Here is a 24,473-nt window from a genome sequence, read left to right as displayed (position 1 = left end):
ACATATAACACATAACATATAACACATAACACATAACATATAACACATAACACATAACATATAACATGTAACACACAACACATAACATATAACACATAACACATAACACATACCATATAACATGTAACACATAACACATAACATATAACACATAACACATAACATATAACATATAACATATAACACATAAAACATAACATATAACATATAACACATAACACATAACACATAACATATAACATATAACACATAACATATAACATATAACATGTAACACATACCATATAACACATAACATATAACATGTAACACATAACACATAACATATAACACATAACATATAACATATAACATATACCATATAACACATAACACATAACATATAACACATAACACATACCATATAACACACAACATATAACATATAACACATAACATATACCATATAACCCTCCTACACTGTTTGTTTGCTGTGGTTAATCTTTGCACTACTGGTAGTTTAACTCAGTTAATAATACCATACTATTTCATTGTATATGCTGTGCATTTTTTATATTTAATATTTTTACTCTGCTAACTTTATTGCATATATTGTGCATTTTTATACTTTATACTTACATTTTTTACTCTGTTACTTTAATTGCTTTAGTATCTTTTTTTGCTGCTGTAACAAACAAATCCCCCCACAGGATGAATAAAGTATCCATCTATACAGTTTATATTACATTACACGACATTATTTTATATTATATATGATTGTTGTACATTATAATAATTTATAAATGTGTACAGTTTAGTTTTTTAACATGTTTTGAGATGTAATTATCTTCATGAAGTTCATTTCGACGTCACCAGTACAATTATGGATTTAGAGAGCGTTATGGATTCAGCTGTTAGAGTATTTCATTTGTATTATTATTATTAAACTAATATTGTCATTAAAAGGAAGACATACTCTCGATGACATCACGCGACGGACCAGGAAGCTGGAACTCCCTTCATCCGGGTCCCTTATATGGGCAGCTTCCGGTCTGGTCAGTCTCGTGAGAGTTGAATGAGAGCAGAGCGGAGAAGCTAGCTAGTTTGCTAGCTAACTGTCAGAGCGGACCGACTCGTTACCGACCGTCTGTCCGGTGAAACATGAACTATTTACCGTCTTATTTACCGTCTTCACCTCGATGAGGTTACAGCCACAGGGTTAGGGTGAGTTTTAAAACAATATGGACGTGAACAAAGAGGAGGGCGAGCTGGAGGACGGAGAGATCTGCGATGATGAGACCGAGGAGAGTGTTCCTCTCCGGCGGGGGGATGGTAACGTGAGGCCGGGACCAGGAGCTCGTGCTCGGACACGAAAACCTCACCAACGGCCTCACAACGTGGAGCATCACGTGGCTCCGGACCTCCGGCTCCTGATGTCTTATAACCGAGGACCTCACGGTCCGTTCCCTCCGAACCACCGGCAGCAGTGTGGGCCGAGCGGGCCCGACCGGCCTCCTGGTTCCTCCACCACGACGCCTCCTCTGGGTCTCGGGCCTCACGGAGACCAGAGTCCGAGGACCAGCTTCTGGGAGCGGAGCCACGGAGCTCTGGGCCGGTTCAGGCCGAACGGTGGACGGGGGTGCTGGAACCGTGGCAGAGGTGGTAACAACCGAGGAAACATCAGAGGAGGTGGTAACAACTTCGGTCCCTCCGGTCGTTACGGGCCCGGAGAGAATAAAGACTCTCCCTCGAGGAAACGTATCCTTTCACCGGCTCGGTAATAGAAACCTACTGATTCAATTAGAATACAGGCCTATATGATAATAACGATGACAATAATACCAATGATTAAAATAATGATTACAATAATAATAATGATTACAATAATAATAATGATGATTACAATAATAATACTAATGATTTAAAATAATGATTACAATAATACTAATGATTACAATAATAATAATGATTACAATAATAATGATTACAATAATAATGATTAAAATAATAATGGTTAAAATAATAATAATAATGATTAAAATAATAATAATAATGATTAAAATAATAACAATGATTAAAATAATAATGATTATAATGATTATAATAATAAAGCTGCACACAGTGGAATACTAACAGGAGGTAATAATGATAAAGCTGTGCGTGGTGGATGTTATATCGTGATAGTGTGATGACTGAATGAATGTTTAGATGAGTGAGCGATCAGATGAAGGTCTTTCTTTAACCGTGGTCCTCAGAGAAGCAGACTGGGAGGAACCAGAGCAGGAAAGCTGCTCACAGTGTTTCTAAACCAGAGACCAGTGTTGACGAGTCCTTCGAGGACCTGCTGTCCAAGTACAAGCAGATCCAGCTGGAGCTGGAATGTATCCGCAAAGAAGAGACCATGGCCCTGGAGCCCACGGGGTCCCCGGGGTCCACCAGAGCCCAGACCCTCGACAACACTGCCAGTATTACACAGAGCCGACCGGCTCCCGGATCTGCTCCCGGATCTGCTCCCGGATCTGCTCCCGGATCTGCTCCCGGATCTGCTCCCGGACCATCTCCCGGACCATCTCCTGGATCTGCTGCTGTACTAGCTCTTGAACCTGGACCAGCTCCTGAACCTGGACCAGCAGCAGAGGACCCGTCAGAGCTGGAGACTGTTGAGGAGAAGAAAGTGTTCCAGGCGTTCAACATCAAACCTCTCCGTCAGAAACTTCCTTCCCCTGCCGCTCTGGAGGAGCTGAAGAGGAAGCGTGAGGAGCAGGAGGGAGGAGGCGCTGATGACCAGGAGGGTGAGCGAACAGGAAGTCCCTACAAAATAAAAGTGTCTAACGAGGCTTTTACTGGATCCTCAGGGACAGTAATCATGTTGAACCCGTTCACACTGTCTTTCTTGAGCAATGACATGTCTTTACTCTTTTAATTCAACATATATATTATTTCATGTTTGTTACAATGTCCCTCTATTCTATGACATTTTATAAACTAAACAAGATCAGTATTCATAAAAGATGTAAAAAACAAACAATTGAGATGTTGAATCTTGAGTTTCATTTGAAAGTCTCACTTCCTGTGTGTCTCACCAGGTGATGAAGAGGAAGAAACACCAGATGGAGCAGAAACTGAACAAAAAGCCGAAGAAGAGTCAGAGGACATGAAGAAGAAGTGTTGCAGCGAGGAAACACACGAAGAAGAGAAGGAGAAATCTAAACAGACGTGTTTGTGTCGCAGAGAATCATCGGCCTCCAGTGAGGACTCTGCCATCTCTCCTGACAAGGTGCGGGGGGGGGGTAGTATTACATCCCAGTATACAGTACACGTATATATTACTAGTGTCTCGTACATGAGCAGTGCACATACCAGCGGTCCGTACTCGTGTCTCTTGTCCCGTGCTCTTCAAGAAGTACTACCTGAGCCTTCCACTCACACTCACTGTGTTCATACTAGTTTGTTTCTGTACTTCTCTGGTTGATGCTCGTTTAAAGGAGATGCACTTATGGCTTCTGGTGACGAGTAGTTCTCTTGAATATGTTGAACACACTTATTGTAAGTCTGCTAAATGACTGTAATGTACTCGTGCTCCGTTCCCGTCCTCCGTACCCATGTCCTGTTCCCGTCCTCCGTTCCCGTCCTCTGTACCCATGTCCTGTTCCCGTCCTCCGTTCCCGTCCTCTGTACCCATGTCCTGTTCCCGTCCTCCGTTCCCGTCCTCCGTTCCCGTCCTCCGTACCCATGTCCTGTTCCCGTCCTCCGTTCCCGTCCTCTGTACCCATGTCCTGTTCCCGTCCTCCGTTCCCGTCCTCTGTACCCATGTCCTGTTCCCGTCCTCCGTTCCCGTCCTCCGTTCCCGTCCTCCGTACCCATGTCCTGTTCCCGTCCTCCGTACCCATGTCCTGTTCCCGTCCTCCGTTCCCGTCCTCCGTACCCATGTCCTGTTCCCGTCCTCCGTTCCCGTCCTCTGTACCCATGTCCTGTTCCCGTCCTCCGTTCCCGTCCTCTGTACCCATGTCCTGTTCCCGTCCTCCGTTCCCGTCCTCCGTACCCATGTCCTGTTCGTGTCCTCTGTTCCCGTCCTCTGTACCCATGTCCTGTTCCCGTCCTCCGTTCCCGTCCTCTGTACCCATGTCCTGTTCCCGTCCTCCGTTCCCGTCCTCTGTACCCATGTCCTGTTCCCGTCCTCCGTTCCCGTCCTCTGTACCCATGTCCTGTTCCCGTCCTCCGTTCCCGTCCTCTGTACCCATGTCCTGTTCCCGTCCTCCGTTCCCGTCCTCTGTACCCATGTCCTGTTCCCGTCCTCCGTTCCCGTCCTCCGTACCCATGTCCTGTTCGTGTCCTCTGTTCCCGTCCTCTGTACCCATGTCCTGTTCCCGTCCTCCGTTCCCGTCCTCTGTACCCATGTCCTGTTCCCGTCCTCCGTTCCCGTCCTCCGTACCCATGTCCTGTTCGTGTCCTCTGTTCCCGTCCTCTGTACCCATGTCCTGTTCCCGTCCTCCGTTCCCGTCCTCTGTACCCATGTCCTGTTCCCGTCCTCCGTTCCCGTCCTCTGTACCCATGTCCTGTTCCCGTCCTCCGTTCCCGTCCTCCGTACCCATGTCCTGTTCCCGTCCTCCGTTCCCGTCCTCCGTACCCATGTCCTGTTCGTGTCCTCTGTTCCCGTCCTCCGTACCCATGTCCTGTTCCCGTCCTCCGTTCCCGTCCTCCGTACCCATGTCCTGTTCCCGTCCTCCGTTCCCGTCCTCTGTACCCATGTCCTGTTCCCGTCCTCCGTTCCCGTCCTCTGTACCCATGTCCTGTTCCCGTCCTCTGTTCCCGTCCTCTGTACCCATGTCCTGTTCGTGTCCTCTGTTCCCGTCCTCTGTACCCATGTCCTGTTCGTGTCCTCCGTTCCCGTCCTCTGTACCCATGTCCTGTTCGTGTCCTCTGTTCCCGTCCTCTGTACCCGTGTCCCTTGTCCCGTACCAGGTTCAGATCGTCCTCTCTGGCTATTCACGTAATGCAAACCTGCTGCAGGTTTTTAAAGGAAAAGCATACGTATGTAGAACCAGGTGAAGGATCTGCATCATTTCATGGTTTCTAACTTAACCTGTGAGAGGGTTCAACACGCTGCCTCTGTTCCCGAGCAGCCGGTGGTGAAGTTGGAGGAGGAGGAGGTGTCGGAGCTGCAGCTGCGCCTCCTCGCTCTGCAGTCGGCCAGTAAGAAGTGGCAGCAGAAGGAGCAGCAGGTGATGAAGAAGAGCAAAGAGCGGATCACCAAAGTCCAAGAGAAGAGCTCCCCTCCTCCCAGCAGGAGAGTCACCACCAGGTCCGCCTCCGCCGCTGCCGCTGCAGAGAGGAACCGAACCAGGTCCAAACCTCTGGACCGGGACAGAACCAAGACCGTCCCCAGACCGCCTGACAGAGAGAGACCCAAAGCCAGTCCTAAACCTGGTCCCAAGGCTCCGCTGGAGAGAGGCCGAGGTCCAGGGAAAGCCCACATGGCCAAGAAGATGATCAGTCCAGGTGAGAAGAGTACAGTGGAGACATTATTTGTGTGGTGGTGATGATGGTGGCTGGTGATCATAAAACATGGTGGTGGTGATGATGATACTCAGGCTCGGTGGCGAAGCAGGCGTTCAGGAAGCAGCAGCTGAGGACCTGGAAGCTGCAGCAGCAGAGAGACCAGGAGGAGAACCGGAGACAGGAAGAGGAGGAGAGACGCAAACGAGAAGACGAGATCCGACGGATCCGAGATCTGTCCAATCAGGACGAGCAGTACAACCGCTTTATGAAGCTGGTGGGGGGGCGGACGACGACCCGCAGCAAAGTAAGACCATGTCCTCTCTGTAGTCCTGCAGTCACCTTTATTCCATGTATCCAGAGACTAGCGTTATTATTGATGACATCATCACATTAACCACCACAGAAGAAGAGTGACAGGAAGTGTGTTGTTTCTGTGCTTCAGTCCAGAGATGGAGAACACAGGAAGTCTGCAGGTAAACAGGGACCGGACGCCTCCGGGAACCTGTACCAGTACGACAACTATGACGAGGTCGCCATGGACACGGACAGTGAGACGGGATCACCAGGTGAGACCCGGACAGGTACTGCACCTGTCCTCTCGGTGGAGGCTTCACCTGTCCTCTCGGTGGAGGCTTCACCTGTCCTCTCGGTGGAGGCTTCACCTGTCCTCTCGGTGGAGGCTTCACCTCTTAGTGGAGACTCCTTGAATAAAGTTCTGACTTCCTGTTTTTGTTTCAGTGACGTCACCGAAACATCAGCTGACCTCAGAAGATCCAGCAGGTTTCCCTCAGATGTCTCCTTATGTCCCTGACTGTCTTCGGTTTGGACTGGTACGCTCTTCATCTCCTCTGTCCTCTTCGTGTCCTCTTCCTCTCTGCTATTCCGCTTTATTTGTAAACATGAATGTATTGTCTCCACACTCGTCTGTCTTCCATAAAGCAGGTTTAATATTGTCTCTTCTTCGTCTCTCAGCCGTTTCTCTCCCCCATGATGTCAGTGGTTCCTCCCCCACCCCCCCCTCTCCCCCCACCACCAGACGAGCCGGAGCCTCCTCCCAAACCTCCCTTTGCTGATGAGGAGGAGGAGGAGGAGATGCTGCTGAGGGAGACGTGTCTGATGTCCATGGCCAACAAGAGGGTGACGTCCACAGAGGTGAGACATTGTGTCCTCTGGTCTCTCTGTGATGAACCTCATCTCTTATCTCACCTCTTGTCTCCCTGTCTCTCCCAGGACACCGGTTCGAGTGGTCCTCCATCTCCCACTGGTCCTCCGGTCCTTCAGCAGCCAATCAGAGGGAACCTGAGCACCGTCAGTCTGAACACCGTCACCCAATCACGAAGCAGCAAGTTCAGCAGAGGACACCACGCTGCTAGAGCTCCACTGGTGGTGAGGAGGAGGAGGAGAGAGGGAGGATGATGATGGCCATTATGATGACTATGATGAAGACGATCTCTGTCTCCTTCCAGCTCCCCAGACACAAGTCCGTGGTGGTTTCTCTCATCGACTCAGACGACAGTGACTCAGACGTGGACCAATGCAGCTCCTCTCAGACCTTTGGAGGACTGGAGTCCATGATCAGGGAGGCTCGGAGGACAGTGGAGGTGAGACATGATCAGAGAGGACGGTGGAGGTGAGACGTGATCAGAGGGGACGGTGGAGGTGAGACATGATCAGAGGGGACGGTGAGACGTGATCAGAGAGGACGGTGGAGGTGAGACGTGATCAGAGGGGACGGTGGAGGTGAGACATGATCAGAGAGGACGGTGGAGGTGAGACGTGATCAGAGGGGACGGTGGAGGTGAGACGTGATCAGAGGGGACGGTGGAGGTGAGACATGATCAGAGAGGACGGTGGAGGTGAGACATGATCAGAGGGGACGGTGGAGGTGAGACATGATCAGAGAGGACGGTGGAGGTCAGACGTGATCAGAGGGGACGGTGGAGGTGAGACATGATCAGAGGGGACGGTGGAGGTCAGACGTGATCAGAGGGGACGGTGGAGGTGAGACATGATCAGAGGGGACGGTGGAGGTGAGACATGATCAGAGAGGACGGTGGAGGTCAGACGTGATCAGAGGGGACGGTGGAGGTGAGACATGATCAGAGGGGACGGTGGAGGTCAGACGTGATCAGAGGGGACGGTGGAGGTGAGACGTGATCAGAGGGGACGGTGGAGGTAGAGGGCACTAGACGACATAGAGGACCTGTATAGACCTGAGGATCGCGGTGGTTTTTAAAGTCAGCTGATTTAGATGAATCTCTGTGATTGTAAAAACACACGGTGTCCTGGGGGACACGTGTCCCCTGATGAAGACAAGGAACTAATATCGGGGACTAACTGTTGTGCTGGTCCTCAGGCGGCGAAGCCTAAAGTGGCATCGGGCTGTGAGAAGGAAAACAACCCGGCCAGGACTCCTGAGGCTCTACCTGAAGGCAAGCGGGCCGAGTACCGCCTCCTCAAAGAAGAGATCGCCAGGTAAACACGGCACCCAGAGACACGCTCACGTCTCTGTGGACATGTCCAACACTCTCTGTCCTCTGTGTCTTCCTGCAGCAGGGAGAAGCAGAAGATGATAAAGGACCACGGTCCTCGGAGCTCCTCGTCCCCCTTCGTCTCCGACTCGGTGCCGGACCCGTCCGTCAAAGCGTCCGCAGAGCTGAGAGCGACCGAGGCGGAGCAGAGACTCAACAAGCACAGGTGAGACCCTCAGAGCTGGTCCAGGTCCTGGTCCTATTAGCGTTCATCGAGGTAAATACTGGTCCGTCTCCCCCGTGTTTCTCAGAGAGCTGCTGCAGAGGGACGAGGCCGTCCTGAGACATCTGCTCCACCAGGAGCTGAAGAAGAGGGACTCTCTGAAAGCTGCCGAGGCCAAAGTGGTGAAGCTCCGAGAGCAGCTGCAGGCGTCTGAGAAGATCGTCAACGCCAACAAGACGCTGCTGAAGAAGCTGCAGGAGCAGGTTAGAGACAATTGAGTTCAGACCTGACGGTGAGACGTGATACTGAGTGATTCCCAACTAGTGATCTGCCCTGTAGCGGAGTCCCTGTAGCGGAGTCCCTGTAGCGGAGTCCCTGTAGCGGAGTCCCTGTAGCGGAGTCCCTGTAGCGGAGTATCTGTATCTGAGACTCAGCCACTGTATACGAGTCCTGTAGCTTGAGTCCCGTATCTGAGTCCTGCTGGTTCATGTCTTGTGCAGGTGCATCGTGTGGAACATCGGGTCTCCATGAAGAAGAGTCTGTCCGTCCGCTTGGAGCAGGACCTGTCTCAGGCTCAGCTGGCTGCAGGAAGAGGGTCCAAACGCAGAGCGGACTCCAACCAGACTCTGGTGAGAACAACACGATGAGACACAAGGGTCTAGTAGACCAGGATTTGGGTTTAGTGAGGTACTTCAGGGTTATAACAGCTGGTAATAAATGACAGACGGTGTGAATGTGCTTCATCTGGAGTCTTCTTAGTCTCAACATATACAATATAATAATATCAACATTGATCATATGAAAATGTGTAATAGTGTAGATCTGAGTGATTCAATGAAGAATGTAATGAGTCTACGACACTAATCAATAACTGTTGTAAAGCTGCTGGTTGTTGGTGGTGAACCTCCTGTTCATAGATCATTGATCAGAGTGATTTTCTGAGTCCTCGTGTCCCCCTTGTCCTCTCAGCCCAGTAAGCTGCAGCGAGTGGATGGAGGTCTCCGTGGATCCGAGCGTCACTTTGCCGAGCTGATCGCTCAGAAGCAGCGTCTGCAGCAGCTGGAGTCTGAGTACGCTCTGAAGATCCAGAAGCTGAAGGAGACCCAGGCCCTGTGCAACAGAGGACCCCCATCAGAACCTCCACCGCCGCCGCCGGCCTCCACCCAATCTGAGCCCCAGACCCTGGCACCGACTCCCCCCACCCCCTTCCCCCTGCCCCAGCCCTCCCTGCACGACCTGACCCAGGACAAGCTCACCCTGGACAGCGAAGACGTCCCAGAGGCCGAAGATCATGAAGCAGAACCGGCTCCTGCACCGGCTAAAGCGACCCGCCGGAACTCCCTCCGTCAGTCCAGTAGCTCCTTCACCAAACCCAACCTGGAACTGCTGAGCTCCACCCCCGCCAAAGACCCCGCCACCAAACCTGCCAAGGGCTCGGCTATCTGCAGGTCTCCTGCAGAGATGTTTGCGGGTCTGGACCTGGAGGCCCTGAAGCTTCGGTACCAGCAGCAGGCCCGGCTGGGAGAGCTGCTGCAGAAGGAGCTGCAGACGGTGGGGGGTCACGTCCACGCCCCCCCCACCGCTGGACAGGTGAGTTCCTGAGACACATGGACATTAACTGACTATGATCATCCTGTCTGTCTTTGGTCAAATCCACCCTGTCCCTGTTCTCATGTCTTAGTTTCTGAATATGAAACAAGTCTGCGTGTCTCCATCTCTGTGCAGGTGGTCTCAGTGGAGGTGGAGTCAGCCAACAGCCAATTAGGGAGCTCAGAGCTGAAGCCTGTTCCATATGGACCCTATCACAGTCCTCTGCTGGTCTTCAGGTCTTACAGGTAAATTAGTTAATTTGTTTCAGATGTGAGGTTTGATGTCTCATGTGGTCTCTGTCTCAGATGTGATGTCTCTGTCTCAGGTTCAGTCCATACTACAGGACCAAGGAGAAGTTGTCTCTGAGCTCCGTCTCATTCAGTAATGCGATAGAAGCCCGGAGGAGTTTCTGCCGCTTTGACCTCACGGGAACCTGCAACGACGACGAGTGCAGATGGTGAGGACAGACTTTTCATTCAAGTTTATTCTCCTGGTCTCTCATGGTTTCATCTGGTCTCTCATGGTTTCATCTGGTCTCTCATGGTTTCATCTGGTCTGTCATGGTTTCATCTGGTCTGTCATGGTTTCATCTGGTCTCTCATGGTTTCTTCTGGTCTCTCATGGTTTCATCTGGTCTCTCATGGTTTCTTCTGGTCTCTCATGGTTTCATCTGGTCTCTCATGGTTTCTTCTGGTCTCTCATGGTTTCATCTGGTCTGTCATGGTTTCATCTGGTCTCTCATGGTTTCTTCTGGTCTCTCATGGTTTCTTCTGGTCTCTCATGGTTTCATCTGGTCTCTCATGGTTTCATCTGGTCTCTCATGGTTTCTTCTGGTCTCATATGGTTTCATCTGGTCTCTCATGGTTTCATCTGGTCTGTCATGGTTTCATCTGGTCTGTCATGGTTTCATCTGGTCTGTCATGGTTTCATCTGGTCTGTCATGGTTTCTTCTGGTCTCATATGGTTTCTTCTGGTCTCTCATGGTTTCATCTGGTCTCTCATGGTTTCATCTGGTCTGTCATGGTTTCATCTGGTCTGTCATGGTTTCATCTGGTCTGTCATGGTTTCATCTGGTCTGTCATGGTTTCATCTGGTCTGTCATGGTTTCATCTGGTCTCTCATGGTTTCATCTGGTCTCTCATGGTTTCATCTGGTCTCTCATGGTTTCATCTGGTCTCTCATGGTTTCTTCTGGTCTGTCATGGTTTCTTCTGGTCTCTCATGGTTTATTCTGGTCTCATATGGTTTCATCTGGTCTCTCATGGTTTCATCTGGTCTGTCATGGTTTCATCTGGTCTGTCATGGTTTCATCTGGTCTGTCATGGTTTCATCTGGTCTGTCATGGTTTCATCTGGTCTCTCATGGTTTCATCTGGTCTCTCATGGTTTCATCTGGTCTCTCATGGTTTCATCTGGTCTCTCATGGTTTCATCTGGTCTGTCATGGTTTCTTCTGGTCTCTCATGGTTTCTTCTGGTCTCATATGGTTTCATCTGGTCTCTCATGGTTTCATCTGGTCTGTCATGGTTTCATCTGGTCTGTCATGGTTTCATCTGGTCTGTCATGGTTTCATCTGGTCTCTCATGGTTTCATCTGGTCTCTCATGGTTTCATCTGGTCTCTCATGGTTTCATCTGGTCTCTCATGGTTTCTTCTGGTCTCTCATGGTTTCTTCTGGTCTCTCATGGTTTCTTCTGGTCTCTCATGGTTTCATCTGGTCTGTCATGGTTTCATCTGGTCTCTCATGGTTTCATCTGGTCTCTCATGGTTTCATCTGGTCTCTCATGGTTTCATCTGGTCTGTCATGGTTTCATCTGGTCTCTCATGGTTTCATCTGGTCTCTCATGGTTTCTTCTGGTCTGTCATGGTTTCTTCTGGTCTCTCATGGTTTCTTCTGGTCTCATATGGTTTCATCTGGTCTGTCATGGTTTCTTCTGGTCTGTCATGGTTTCATCTGGTCTCTCATGGTTTCATCTGGTCTCTCATGGTTTCTTCTGGTCTGTCATGGTTTCATCTGGTCTCTCATGGTTTCTTCTGGTCTGTCATGGTTTCATCTGGTCTCTCATGGTTTCATCTGGTCTCTCATGGTTTCTTCTGGTCTGTCATGGTTTCTTCTGGTCTCTCATGGTTTCTTCTGGTCTCATATGGTTTCATCTGGTCTCTCATGGTTTCATCTGGTCTCTCATGGTTTCTTCTGGTCTGTCATGGTTTCATCTGGTCTGTCATGGTTTCTTCTGGTCTCATATGGTTTCATCTGGTCTGTCATGGTTTCTTCTGGTCTCTCATGGTTTCATCTGGTCTGTCATGGTTTCATCTGGTCTCTCATGGTTTCATCTGGTCTGTCATGGTTTCATCTGGTCTCTCATGGTTTCATCTGGTCTCTCATGGTTTCATCTGGTCTCTCATGGTTTCATCTGGTCTCTCATGGTTTCTTCTGGTCTGTCATGGTTTCTTCTGGTCTCTCATGGTTTCTTCTGGTCTCATATGGTTTCATCTGGTCTCTCATGGTTTCATCTGGTCTCTCATGGTTTCTTCTGGTCTGTCATGGTTTCATCTGGTCTGTCATGGTTTCTTCTGGTCTCATATGGTTTCATCTGGTCTGTCATGGTTTCTTCTGGTCTCTCATGGTTTCATCTGGTCTGTCATGGTTTCATCTGGTCTCTCATGGTTTCATCTGGTCTCTCATGGTTTATTCTGGTCTGTCATGGTTTCTTCTGGTCTCTCATGGTTTCTTCTGGTCTCTCTGCAGGCAGCACATGAGGAACTGCACTCTGACTGGAAACCAGCTGTTCCAGGACCTCCTGTCCTACAACCTGCCTCTGATCGGCTGCTCTGAAGTTAGCTCTGACGAGGACGTGGGCGTCTCCACAGGTGGGCATCAGACCGACGGGTTCTTCAGACCTAGAAGGTCTCAGGTTTCTTCACCTGTTTCTGTTGTCGTTGTAGAAAAGTACATGAAGACGTTGTTCGGCTCCAACAAAGACCGGATGGGCGTCGACCAGAAGGCCGTCCTCCTCGTCAGCAAAGTGAACGAAAGCAAACGACACAGTGAGGAACCTTTTTCTTTTACCTCATCTTCATCATGTCCTCTGCCCCGTCTGTCCTCTGACCTGTCTGTCCTCCTCCAGTCCCTCCTTTCACCACCTGTAAAGACACCAGGACGTGGAGGCCGAAGCCATCAGCACAGAGCAGCTTTGGTCCGGAGGATGACAGCGAGGATGAGTCTGCAGGAGGACACCTGTCGACGAGGAGACACGGTGAGGGACAGACAGGTTCAATGTAGTGATAGGCAGCTGATCACTCACATTATAGGATGTGAAGCCATGTATCAAACATGTTGCTAAGGTTTAGTTGAACCTCATCTCCTATAATAAACTTCGACCCTGAAGGACAAAAATGTCCCATTGACAGTTGAAAATATTAATATTTCATATTCTCTTGGCCCACTGGGGATCAGTAACGTGATTGATTGCACTGTAATGCTCGAAACCCTGTTGCTGATCAGATGAGGTCTGTCTCTCTGTCCAGACGGCGTCTGTAAAAGCAGCCTCTCTGCTCTGGACGTTTGCGTCACATCTGAGGACAAACGGTATTTCGTCAGTGAGACGGACGACATATCGAACCTGGAGACCAGCGTTCTGGAGAGTCCTGGAGACCCTCAGCTGTGGATCAAGTTAGCCTTCAAGTACCTCAACCAGAACGACACGTGGGTTCTAAAGTTCTCTAAGAACTTCATGTTCCTCTGCAGGTCTGTTGTCTTTAAATGAGAACCTCATGTTCCTCTGTAGGCCTGTTCTCTACTTCTGTAAGATAAGAACCTCATGTTCCTCTGTAGGCCTGTTCTCTACTTCTGTAAGATAAGAACCTCATGTTCCTCTGTAGGCCTGTTCTCTACTTCTGTAAGATAAGAACCTCATGTTCCTCTGTAGGCCTGTTCTCTACTTCTGTAAGATAAGAACCTCATGTTCCTCTGCAGGCCTGTTCTCTACTTCTGTAAGATAAGAACCTCATGTTCCTCTGCAGGCCTGTTCTCTACTTCTGTAAGATGAGAACCTCATGTTCCTCTGCAGGCCTGTTCTCTACTTCTGTAAGATGAGAACTTCATGTTCCTCTGCAGGCCTGTTCTCTACTTCTGTAAGATAAGAACCTCATGTTCCTCTGCAGGCCTGTTCTCTACTTCTGTAAGATGAGAACCTCATGTTCCTCTGCAGGCCTGTTCTCTACTTCTGTAAGATGAGAACTTCATGTTCCTCTGCAGGCCTGTTCTCTACTTCTGTAAGATAAGAACCTCATGTTCCTCTGCAGGCCTGTTCTCTACTTCTGTAAGATAAGAACCTCATGTTCCTCTGCAGGTCTGCAGCAGAGTGTTTGGAAGCAGCCTTGAACACGTTGTCTCGAGCTCTGGAGAGTAACTGTGAGAACCCTGAGGTGTGGAGCCACTACCTGTCCCTGTTCTCCAGGAGAGGCAGCAGGGAGGAGGTCCAGGAGATGTGTGAGATGGCTGTGGAACATGCTCCAGACTACAAAGTGTGGTGGAATGTAAGAAAGAACCTGATCTTCACACAGAATCTCCACTTGACTTTGTGTTAACCTCTGACCTGTCGTGCTGACCAGACTGTATCTTCCTCTTAGTACCTGAAGCTGGAGAGCTCTTTCGAGGGGAAGGACTACGTGTGTGACCGTCTGCTCCGTTTTCTGGTCTCTGAAGCTTCTCCTGCCGTGACTGACCGACTGTCCTTCCAGCTGATGGAGGCTCTGCTCTACAGAGTCCAGCTCAACCTGTTCACGGGCCGCATGGAGAGCGCTCTGGCTATCCTCCAGGTGAGTGGAGGTCGTGATCCTGTGCTCGGGTAGATGGTGGACGTGAACATGAAGCTTGTGTTTGTGTTGCAGAACGCCTTGAAGTCGGCCCACGACAGGAGCATCGCCGAGCACCTGAGGGCCGGCGACCGGGCGCTCCTGTGGCTCTCCTACATCCACCTGGCGGAGTTCGACCGGCTGCCAGCCGGCCTGCTGGACCCGGCGGAGTCCGGTCCGTCCCGGCTGGTCAGCAGAGAGTCCTTCCTGCTGCCCTGGAGGACGCCGCAGGACGTCAGCACGCCGCTCCACATCCTCGTGGCTCTGTTCAGAGGTACGGAGGCTCTTCTGTTTGTTCTGGTTCTATAAATGTTCATCTTCTTCCCCTCTAAGAAACAGCACTCTTCTGTTTGTTCTGGTTCTATATCGTTCTTCTTCCCCTCTCAGACGCTGTCCATCAGTGCACCGATGAGTCTCTGACTCTCAGCCAGAGGACGATGGCCTGCCTTCCTCTTCACACCAACCTCATCTTCCTCTACAAGCTGCTGGACAGGTGAGGGGGGGGGGGGCAGTGTTCTATCTGCTGACAGGAACTGATGACTTTTGATTTATCTTCATCAGCTTTAGAACAGTGTTGATATTATGTTCAACCCATTGATTAGGGCTGTCGTTTGAACAGGTGTGATGAGGGCGTGGCTCTGGGTTCAAACGGGTGTGATGAGGGCGTGGCTCTGGGTTTAAACGGGTGTGTTCTCTGTATTTGAACAGGTGTGATGAGGGCGTGGCTCTGTGTCGGTCTCTGCTGGATCTCTGTCCCGAGTCCTGCGCCCTGAGAGACGCTCTGGCCGACCTCCACATCAGGCAGGGAGACCTGGATCAGGCGGTCAGCATGTGGCTTCACGCTCTGGCAGAGTGTCCCAACAACGCTGAGGTCTTCTACCACTCCTGCAGGTTCCTCATGGCTCAGGTGAGCTCCAGGTGGTTCAAGGTCACGGGGGTGCAGCTTCATCCTGGTCAAATAGAGGAGATGTTTGAAATATTTAAATGTGGTCTGACAGGAGAAGTCCGGTGCCATCGCTCCTCTGTTCCGAGGCTTCGTCCTGTCTCTGTGTGAGGACCAGCAGAGCCAGAAGAAGCCGGTGGACGTTCTCAGGTACATGATGGGATACTGAAGTGAATATGAATCATGTGGAGGACTTTTAAAGAGTTACACTTTGTTGTTTTGCTCCCTTCAGACACGTCCTGGGTTTCCCCACCGAGGAGCTGCTGAGAGGTCCCATCATCAGGGAGCTTCAGGAGCAGCTGAGTCAGCAGATGTCCTACCTCCACCTCATCCACTGGTGAGTCTGTCTGTTCATGAGAAGTCTTTGTTACAGACGTCATGAACGTTTCTTCTTTAAATCTGTTTTCATGGCAGGAAGGTTTGACATGTAGCATTAGAGACTCAGAATATCTCATTACCTGGATTCATAGTTGAATCTGTGACCAAAGACGTTCAACAGGCGAGTCTACAGAGCATCATCATGAAATATATGAAATATGTTATTTATGAATCGGGTTAAAGTTTCCGTCTTGTATTGAATCTGTGTTGTTCCAGTCGCTGGCAGTGGCTTCACGGCTCTGTGGACGAGACGGTGGACGCCTTTGAGAGAGCTCTGGGGTCAACTATGCAGCTGGAGGAGCTTCATAAACTCTGGATGGAGTAAGTGTTACATCACCTGTATCACCTGTCTACAGTTACCTGGTGTTCATTGTGTCTGTCTACAGTTACCTGGTGTTCAGTGTCTACAGTTACCTGGTGTTCAGTGTGTCTGTCTACAGTTACCTGGTGTTCAGTGTGTCTGTCTACAGTTACCTGGTGTTCAGTGTCTACAGTTACCTGGTGTTCAGTGTGTCTGTCTACAGTTACCTGGTGTTCACTGTCTACAGTTACCTGGTGTTCAGTGTCTACAGTTACCTGGTGTTCAGTGTCTACAGTTACCTGGTGTTCAGTGTCTACAGTTACCTGGTGTTCAGTGTCTACAGTTACCTGGTGTTCAGTGTCTACAGTTACCTGGTGTTCAGTGTCTACAGTTACCTGGTGTTCAGTGTCTACAGTTACCTGGTGTTCAGTGTCTACAGTTACCTGGTGTTCAGTGTCTACAGTTACCTGGTGTTCAGTGTCTACAGTTACCTGGTGTTCACTGTCTACAGTTACCTGGTGTTCAGTGTCTACAGTTACCAGGGGTTCAGTGTCTACAGTTACCTGGTGTTCAGTGTCTACAGTTACCTGGTGTTCAGTGTCTACAGTTACCAGGGGTTCAGTGTCTACAGTTACCTGGTGTTCAGTGTCTACAGTTACCTGGTGTTCACTGTCTACAGTTACCTGGTGTTCAGTGTCTACAGTTACCTGGTGTTCAGTGTGTCTGTCTACAGTTACCTGGTGTTCATTGTCCACAGTTACCTGGTGTTCAGCAGCAGTCAACAGTCCAACCGTCAGTCTAAACTGTTCTCAGATCTGGTCTATCGCTGTCTGAGCACCGTCCCGTCTCGACTGGAGGTTCCCTTTAACCCAGCCGAGTTCTGGAGCTGCTACAGCTTCCACAACAAGGTAAGACCCGTCTGTTTCTCTGTATGAACCAGCAGACGTTCACCTGGTAACGATTAAACGCTTTGTGTTGATTGGTTCTTCAGGTGGTGACTCTCTACCTGAGCTGTCTGCCGCAGTCCCAGCATGCACTTGTCCTAGAGAGACTGAGATACGCCATGGCCAACAACACTGAACTGGGCCTGAGGTACACACACACTCACTCACTCACTGTTTCCATGGGGATGAATCCCGTTGTGTTTTTATTGAGGCTGGTTCGGGTCTATAGTTGGGGCTGGTCTGGTCTTTAGTTGGGGCTGGTCTGGTCTTTAGTTGGGGCTGGTCTGGTCTATAGTTGGGTCTGGTCTATAGTTGGGGCTGGTCCGGTCTATAGTTTGGGCTGGTTCGGGTCTATAGTTGGGGCTGGTTCGGGTCTATAGTTGGGGCTGGTTCGGGTCTATAGTTGGGACTGGTCCGGTCTATAGTTGGGACTGGTCCGGTCTATAGTTGGGACTGGTCCGGTCTATAGTTGGCGCTGGTTCGGGTCTATAGTTGGCGCTGGTTCGGGTCTATAGTTGGCGCTGGTTCGGGTCTATAGTTGGGGCTGTTTCGGGTCTATAGTTGGGGCTGTTTCGGGTCTATAGTTGGGGCTGTTTCGGGTCTATAGTTGGGGCTGGTTCGGGTCTATAGTTGGGACTGGTCCGGGTCTACAGTTGGCGCTGGTTCGGGTTTATAGTTGGGACTGGTCCGGGTCTACAGTTGGCGCTGGTTCGGGTCTATAGTTGGGGCTGGTCCGGGTCTATAGTTGGGGCTGGTTCGGGTCTATAGTTGGGGCTGGTTCGGGTCTATAGTTGGGGCTGGTTCGGGTTTATAGTTGGGGCTGGTCCGGGTCTACAGTTGGCGCTGGTTCGGGTCTATAGTTGGAACTGGTCCGGGTCTACAGTTGGCGCTGGTTCGGGTTTATAGTTGGGGCTGGTTCGGGTCTATAGTTGGGGCTGGTTCGGGTCTATAGTTGGGGCTGGTTCGGGTCTACAGTTGGGACTGGTCCGGGTTTATAGTTGGGGCTGGTTCGGGTCTATAGTTGGGGCTGGTTCGGGTCTATAGTTGGGGCTGGTTCGGGTCTATAGTTGGGGCTGGTTCGGGTCTACAGTTGGGGCTGGTCCGGGTCTACAGTTGGGGCTGGTTCGGGTCTACAGTTGGCGCTGGTACGGGTCTATAGTTGGGGCTGGTCCGGGTCTACAGTTGGGGCTGGTTCGGGTCTACAGTTGGCGCTGGTCCGGGTCTACAGTTGGGGCTGGTTCGGGTCTACAGTTGGCGCTGGTTCGAGTCTATAGTTGGGACTGGTCCGGGTCTACAGTTGGCGCTGGTTCGGGTTTATAGTTGGGACTGGTCCGGGTCTACAGTTGGGGCTGGTCCGGGTCTATAGTTGGGGCTGGTCCGGGTCTACAGTTGGGGCTGGTTCGGGTCTACAGTTGGCGCTGGTTCGGGTCTATAGTTGGGACTGGTCCGGGTCTACAGTTGGCGCTGGTTCGGGTCTATAGTTGGCGCTGGTTCGGGTCTATAGTTGGGACTGGTCCGGGTCTACAGTTGGCGCTGGTTCGGGTCTACAGTTGGCGCTGGTTCGGGTCTATAGTTGGCGCTGGTCCGGTCTATAGTTGGCGCTGGTTCGGGTCTATAGTTGGCGCTGGTTCGGGTCTATAGTTGGCGCTGGTTCGGGTCTATAGTGGGCGCTGGTTCGGGTCTATAGTTGGCGCTGGTCCGGGGTCTATAGTTGGGACTGGTCCGGTCTATAGTTGGCGCTGGTCCGGGGTCTATAGTTGGGGCTGGTCCGGGTCTACAGTTGGGGCTGGTTCGGGTCTACAGTTGGCGCTGGTCCGGGTCTACAGTTGGGGCTGGTTCGGGTCTACAGTTGGCGCTGGTTCGGGTCTACAGTTGGGACTGGTCCGGGTCTACAGTTGGCGCTGGTTCGGGTTTATAGTTGGGACTGGTCCGGGTCTACAGTTGGGGCTGGTCCGGGTCTATAGTTGGGGCTGGTCCGGGTCTACAGTTGGGGCTGGTTCGGGTCTACAGTTGGCGCTGGTTCGGGTCTATAGTTGGGACTGGTCCGGGTCTACAGTTGGCACTGGTTCGGGTCTATAGTTGGCGCTGGTTCGGGTCTATAGTTGGGACTGGTCCGGGTCTACAGTTGGCGCTGGTTCGGGTCTATAGTTGGCGCTGGTTCGGGTCTATAGTTGGCGCTGGTCGGTCTATAGTTGGCGCTGGTTCGGGTCTATAGTTGGCGCTGGTTCGGGTCTATAGTTGGCGCTGGTCCGGGGTCTATAGTTGGGACTGGTCCGGTCTATAGTTGCCGCTGGTTCGGGTCTATAGTTGGGGCTGGTTCGGGTCTACAGTTGGCGCTGGTTCGGGTCTATAGTTGGCGCTGGTTCGGGTCTATAGTTGGCGCTGGTTCGGGTCTATAGTTGGGGCTGGTTCGGGTCTATAGTTGGGGCTGGTTCGGGTTTATAGTTGGGACTGGTCCGGGTCTACAGTTGGCGCTGGTCCGGGTCTACAGTTGGCGCTGGTCCGGGTCTACAGTTGGCGCTGGTTCGGGTCTATAGTTGGCGCTGGTTCGGGTCTATAGTTGGGGCTGGTCCGGGTCTACAGTTGGCGCTGGTTCGGGTCTATAGTTGGCGCTGGTTCGGGTCTATAGTTGGCGCTGGTCCGGTCTATAGTTGGCGCTGGTTCGGGTCTATAGTTGGCGCTGGTTCGGGTCTATAGTTGGCGCTGGTTCGGGTCTATAGTTGGCGCTGGTCCGGGGTCTATAGTTGGGACTGGTCCGGTCTATAGTTGGCGCTGGTCCGGTCTATAGTTGGCGCTGGTCCGGGGTCTACAGTTGGGACTGGTCCGGGTCTACAGTTGGCGCTGGTCCGGGTCTACAGTTGGCGCTGGTTCGGGTCTATAGTTGGCGCTGGTTCGGGTCTATAGTTGGGGCTGGTCCGGGTCTACAGTTGGCGCTGGTTCGGGTCTATAGTTGGCGCTGGTTCGGGTCTATAGTTGGCGCTGGTCCGGTCTATAGTTGGCGCTGGTTCGGGTCTATAGTTGGCGCTGGTTCGGGTCTATAGTTGGCGCTGGTTCGGGTCTATAGTTGGCGCTGGTCCGGGGTCTATAGTTGGGACTGGTCCGGTCTATAGTTGGCGCTGGTCCGGTCTATAGTTGGCGCTGGTCCGGGGTCTATAGTTGGGACTGGTCCGGGTCTACAGTTGGGGCTGGTTCGGGTCTACAGTTGGCGCTGGTCCGGGTCTACAGTTGGGGCTGGTTCGGGTCTACAGTTGGCGCTGGTTCGGGTCTATAGTTGGGACTGGTCCGGGTCTACAGTTGGCGCTGGTTCGGGTTTATAGTTGGGACTGGTCCGGGTCTACAGTTGGGGCTGGTCCGGGTCTATAGTTGGGGCTGGTCCGGGTCTACAGTTGGGGCTGGTTCGGGTCTACAGTTGGCGCTGGTTCGGGTCTATAGTTGGGACTGGTCCGGGTCTACAGTTGGCGCTGGTTCGGGTCTATAGTTGGCGCTGGTTCGGGTCTATAGTTGGGACTGGTCCGGGTCTACAGTTGGCGCTGGTTCGGGTCTATAGTTGGCGCTGGTTCGGGTCTATAGTTGGCGCTGGTCCGGTCTATAGTTGGCGCTGGTTCGGGTCTATAGTTGGCGCTGGTTCGGGTCTATAGTTGGCGCTGGTCCGGGGTCTATAGTTGGGACTGGTCCGGTCTATAGTTGCCGCTGGTTCGGGTCTATAGTTGGGGCTGGTTCGGGTCTACAGTTGGCGCTGGTTCGGGTCTATAGTTGGCGCTGGTTCGGGTCTATAGTTGGGGCTGGTCCGGGGTCTATAGTTGGCGCTGGTTCGGGTCTACAGTTGGCGCTGGTTCGGGTCTATAGTTGGCGCTGGTTCGGGTCTATAGTTGGGGCTGGTCCGGGGTCTATAGTTGGCGCTGGTTCGGGTCTACAGTTGGCGCTGGTTCGGGTCTATAGTTGGGGCTGGTCCGGTCTATAGTTGGCGCTGGTTCGGGTCTATAGTTGGGACTGGTCCGGGTCTACAGTTGGCGCTGGTTCGGGTTTATAGTTGGCGCTGGTTGTGTTGGTTGCTTCCTGAGTTGCTGTGTTGCTGTCCAGGTTGCTGCATCAGGAGTGGCAGGATGGAAACATTGAACACTTGAAGTTCCAGGTCCGGATGCTGAGCAGTCAGGCTCCGAAGTGTCTGGCCTACTGGGAGATGTGAGTTCACCAAACACAAACAGTCCGTGTTGAGTGTGAGGCTCCTGTCCGGTGTGGTCTGAGGTGAATGCAGCTGACCGTGTTTGTGCTGTGTCTCTCAGACTGATAGCTGTGGAGAGGGAGCTCAAGGAGCCATCTGAGGTGAGTGATGGAGGTCATGTGACAGTCGGCACCCTTAAAATCAGTTTCCTTTTCCTGTAAAACCGTCGACTGGCGGTTTGAGCTGTTGATGATCATGTAACTGAATCTGGTTTCTTCCCTGCAGGCTCTGTATAAAGTGGTGATTGACAGTCTGATTGTTGTTGCTTCTATATTTACGACTGAACCATTGCTTTCGTGGTGTTTCTGTGTGAACTGACTCGATGCTCCATCCGTCTGCTGTTTCTTTCTCCTCCCTTCTTCTTTTATGTCGCTTTGTTTCTCTTCTAGGTTCGACTTCTATATCAGCAGGCTCTTCAACACCTCCCACTGTGTGCTGCCCTGTGGAAACATGTAATTTACCCTTCACTTTCTCTTACTCATCACTCACACACACCAGACCCGGGTCAGTCCACTCGGCCACTTCCTGTGTCTCAGGTGGGAAACTACCTGTAGAGGGTGGAGCCACAGCCTCATGACATCATGTAGCTTTAAACAGGACCGGGACTCCTCCTCCTCTGGGGGAGGAGTCCCGGGCTCCCTCCTCTGGGGGAGGAGTGAATGTTTACACCTCACCTGTATACATGCATGTTCACCTGCTGCCCTCCCCCATCCTCACCGCCTCTCTCCCCCCTCCCTTCCTACTCTGTCTTTGCCCCGTCTCTCCCTCTCTTGCCCCCCCCCACAGCGCCTGCTGTTTGAAGCAGCAGAGGGAGGAGTCTCGGACCGACTGAGGAGGCTGGTGGACAGGTGTCAACAGGTGGGAGTGAGTCTCATTGAGCGGCTGCCTTTAGCAGCTCCTCCAGAGACAGAAGAGCAGTGACAGTCTCATCGTAACAGACAGTAGAAATAAACAGTGAACGATTCCGACGAGGTAAGACAGACGCCCCCTCCTGTCCCCCCCCACACACCTGTGGGACAGCAGCTTATATCACATCATGTACGTAAGTATGGACCTGCTGAGTGACACACTGTTTATTCATGTCCTCCCTGTTTCGTTTCTGTCACCTTTCATTTGGACTTCATTTCCTCCCATTTGATTTTACCTGGGGGGTGGGCCCCTCCCCCGTGTATTTAGAGGATGTTTTCCCTCCTGTAGCGATGCTGCAACATCTGCACGTTGTCTTTTCTTCGTCTCCTGAGGAAACACGATTATTTTGTTAAAGTGATCAAACTAAAACAGAAGCAGACAAACTGAATCTTTTCTATTTGGTCCGTCTGAGACTGTGAGCCACAGAGACTGAACCAGCAGCAGGACTCTGCAGGACTCGCTGTCGTGCTCCCTTGTTTTTTCTTTTTGTCAAAATTCTACCATATAATGATTAAGGAGTATTCGAGAGGAGAGAAGTCCTTCCACTGTTGTTTTCTACATGTTGGATTCAAATGTTATTAAATTATTTTATAAAGAAATCCGAACGTCTCCTGAAGTGTTATTGCGTCCTTGCTTTGGTCAACATGTCGGTCAGGTGAACAGAGGCTCATCCTCACGGGATGACGTGTGTCAGAACGAACACGTTCAATGATACGACCGATGATTCCTTCATTCTACTAATAACCTGAGCCCGTCCCAACTATAGCGCTGAAGTAAGTGAACGTGTCCGTCAGATGTGTTTCATTGCAGCTGCTTCATCCGCTTCTCTGTGACTTCACACCGTTACGGTCGACCGGTACTCCGACGGCTTCTTGTGATGGCTGAGTAGATTCAGTCGTGTGTCAGAGCTCTCTGAGGCTGGAAATGAACGGTGGTGTCCTCCGGCCTTTGCCGTTTTATTTGTTATACAATAATGATGTGACATTTATTTGAATATTCAGCTTAATTGGTTCCATAAGGACACGAGCCAGTGAAGTGGTGAATAACAGTCACTGTTGAGTGACTGCAAGTGGAGATATTAGAGGAGAAATGGCAAACAGTTGCATGTGTTCAATAATAAATCAATGTTTTTGTAGAGAACTAAGAAGTGAGGCGATGTGGTGAAATGGCTGCTATGGAGGAAGCTGGCGGTTAGATTATATCTTCTGTTATGAACCTGACGGTGCAGAGCTGCGTTCCAGCGGCGCCACAGAAGAAAGGCAGCGCTGATCCACATCAACACGGAGTCACTGGGAGACGCACATTTCACTTTTATGATTCGATTTTAATGTTTAACACTAAGAAACAAACTATTCAGATGAAGCTCAACAAAGTACAGACACACACACAACCATGAAGACGTCCTCTGCAGTGAGACGCCGTCTGACCTGAGGACAGACGGAGGCCTTGAACTGTGAGAACAAACAGCTTCTAGTCCAGCAGACAGTACACACCACGAATACACTGTACTAATACACACTGTACTAATACACTACTAATACACTGTACTAATACACTGTACTAATACACTGTACTAATACACCACTAATACACTGTACTAATACACTGTACTAATACACTGTACTAATACACTGTACTAATACACTACTAATACACTGTACTAATACACTACTAATACACTGTACTAATACACTGTACTAATACACTGTACTAATGCACTGTACTAATACACTGTACTAATACACTGTACTAATACACTGTACTAATACACTGTACTAATACACTACTAATACACACTGTACTAATACACTACTAATACACTGTACTAATACACTGTACTAATACACTGTACTAATACACTACTAATACACTGTACTAATACACTACTAATACACTGTGCTAATACACTGTACTAATACACTGTACTAATACACTGTACTAATACACTACTAATACACTACTAATACACTACTAATACACTGTACTAATACACTGTACTAATACACTGTACTAATACACTGTACTAATACACTACTAATACACTGTACTAATACACTGTACTAATACACTGTACTAATACACTGTACTAATACACTGTACTAATACACACTGTACTAATACACTACTAATACACTGTACTAATACACTACTAATACACTGT

The 24,473-nt window shown here is 50.6% G+C and overlaps 1 protein-coding gene across 2 annotated transcripts; it reads left to right on the top strand.

Annotated features, from left to right (window-relative positions):
• Positions 1 to 1,125: 1,125 nt before the first annotated feature.
• zfc3h1 (zinc finger C3H1-type containing) lies at positions 1,126 to 22,911 on the top strand. Of its 2 annotated transcripts, none has more exons than XM_079271422.1 (35): positions 1,126 to 1,737; positions 2,235 to 2,771; positions 3,066 to 3,256; positions 5,103 to 5,478; positions 5,571 to 5,782; positions 5,921 to 6,044; positions 6,217 to 6,308; positions 6,451 to 6,630; positions 6,709 to 6,864; positions 6,945 to 7,079; positions 7,835 to 7,953; positions 8,032 to 8,175; positions 8,261 to 8,435; positions 8,673 to 8,801; positions 9,142 to 9,762; positions 9,898 to 10,007; positions 10,088 to 10,219; positions 12,508 to 12,629; positions 12,705 to 12,806; positions 12,887 to 13,015; positions 13,287 to 13,464; positions 14,111 to 14,297; positions 14,391 to 14,579; positions 14,652 to 14,889; positions 15,003 to 15,108; positions 15,324 to 15,522; positions 15,614 to 15,708; positions 15,791 to 15,895; positions 16,153 to 16,257; positions 16,995 to 17,145; positions 17,229 to 17,329; positions 21,262 to 21,363; positions 21,465 to 21,504; positions 21,793 to 21,855; positions 22,190 to 22,911. In XM_079271422.1, the coding sequence occupies exons 1-35, from the start codon at positions 1,221 to 1,223 to the stop codon at positions 22,322 to 22,324; spliced, it is 6,297 nt and encodes a 2,098-aa protein (XP_079127548.1). In that variant the 5' UTR covers positions 1,126 to 1,220; the 3' UTR covers positions 22,325 to 22,911. The 2 variants fall into 2 exon arrangements, with proteins under 2 accessions (XP_079127548.1, XP_079127547.1); XM_079271421.1 differs by having other exon boundaries at positions 13,287 to 13,506.
• Positions 22,912 to 24,473: the final 1,562 nt, after the last annotated feature.

This window comes from Melanostigma gelatinosum, assembly GCF_949748355.1.
Source record: "Melanostigma gelatinosum genome assembly, chromosome: 1".
NCBI classification, from domain to species: domain Eukaryota; kingdom Metazoa; phylum Chordata; class Actinopteri; order Perciformes; family Zoarcidae; genus Melanostigma; species Melanostigma gelatinosum.
The sequence above is the reverse complement of the archived record's forward strand: the minus strand, read 5'-3'. Positions and strand labels throughout refer to the sequence as shown.

Coding starts and splice junctions, on each gene's coding strand:
- zfc3h1 (XM_079271421.1), top strand. CDS start 1,221: ATGGACGTGAACAAAGAGGAGGGCGAGCTGGAGGACGGAGAGATCTGC. Junction 5,479..5,570: donor CAAGAAGATGATCAGTCCAG/GTGAGAAGAGTA, acceptor GATGATACTCAG/GCTCGGTGGCGAAGCAGGCG. Junction 14,580..14,651: donor GCGCTCTGGCTATCCTCCAG/GTGAGTGGAGGT, acceptor TTTGTGTTGCAG/AACGCCTTGAAGTCGGCCCA.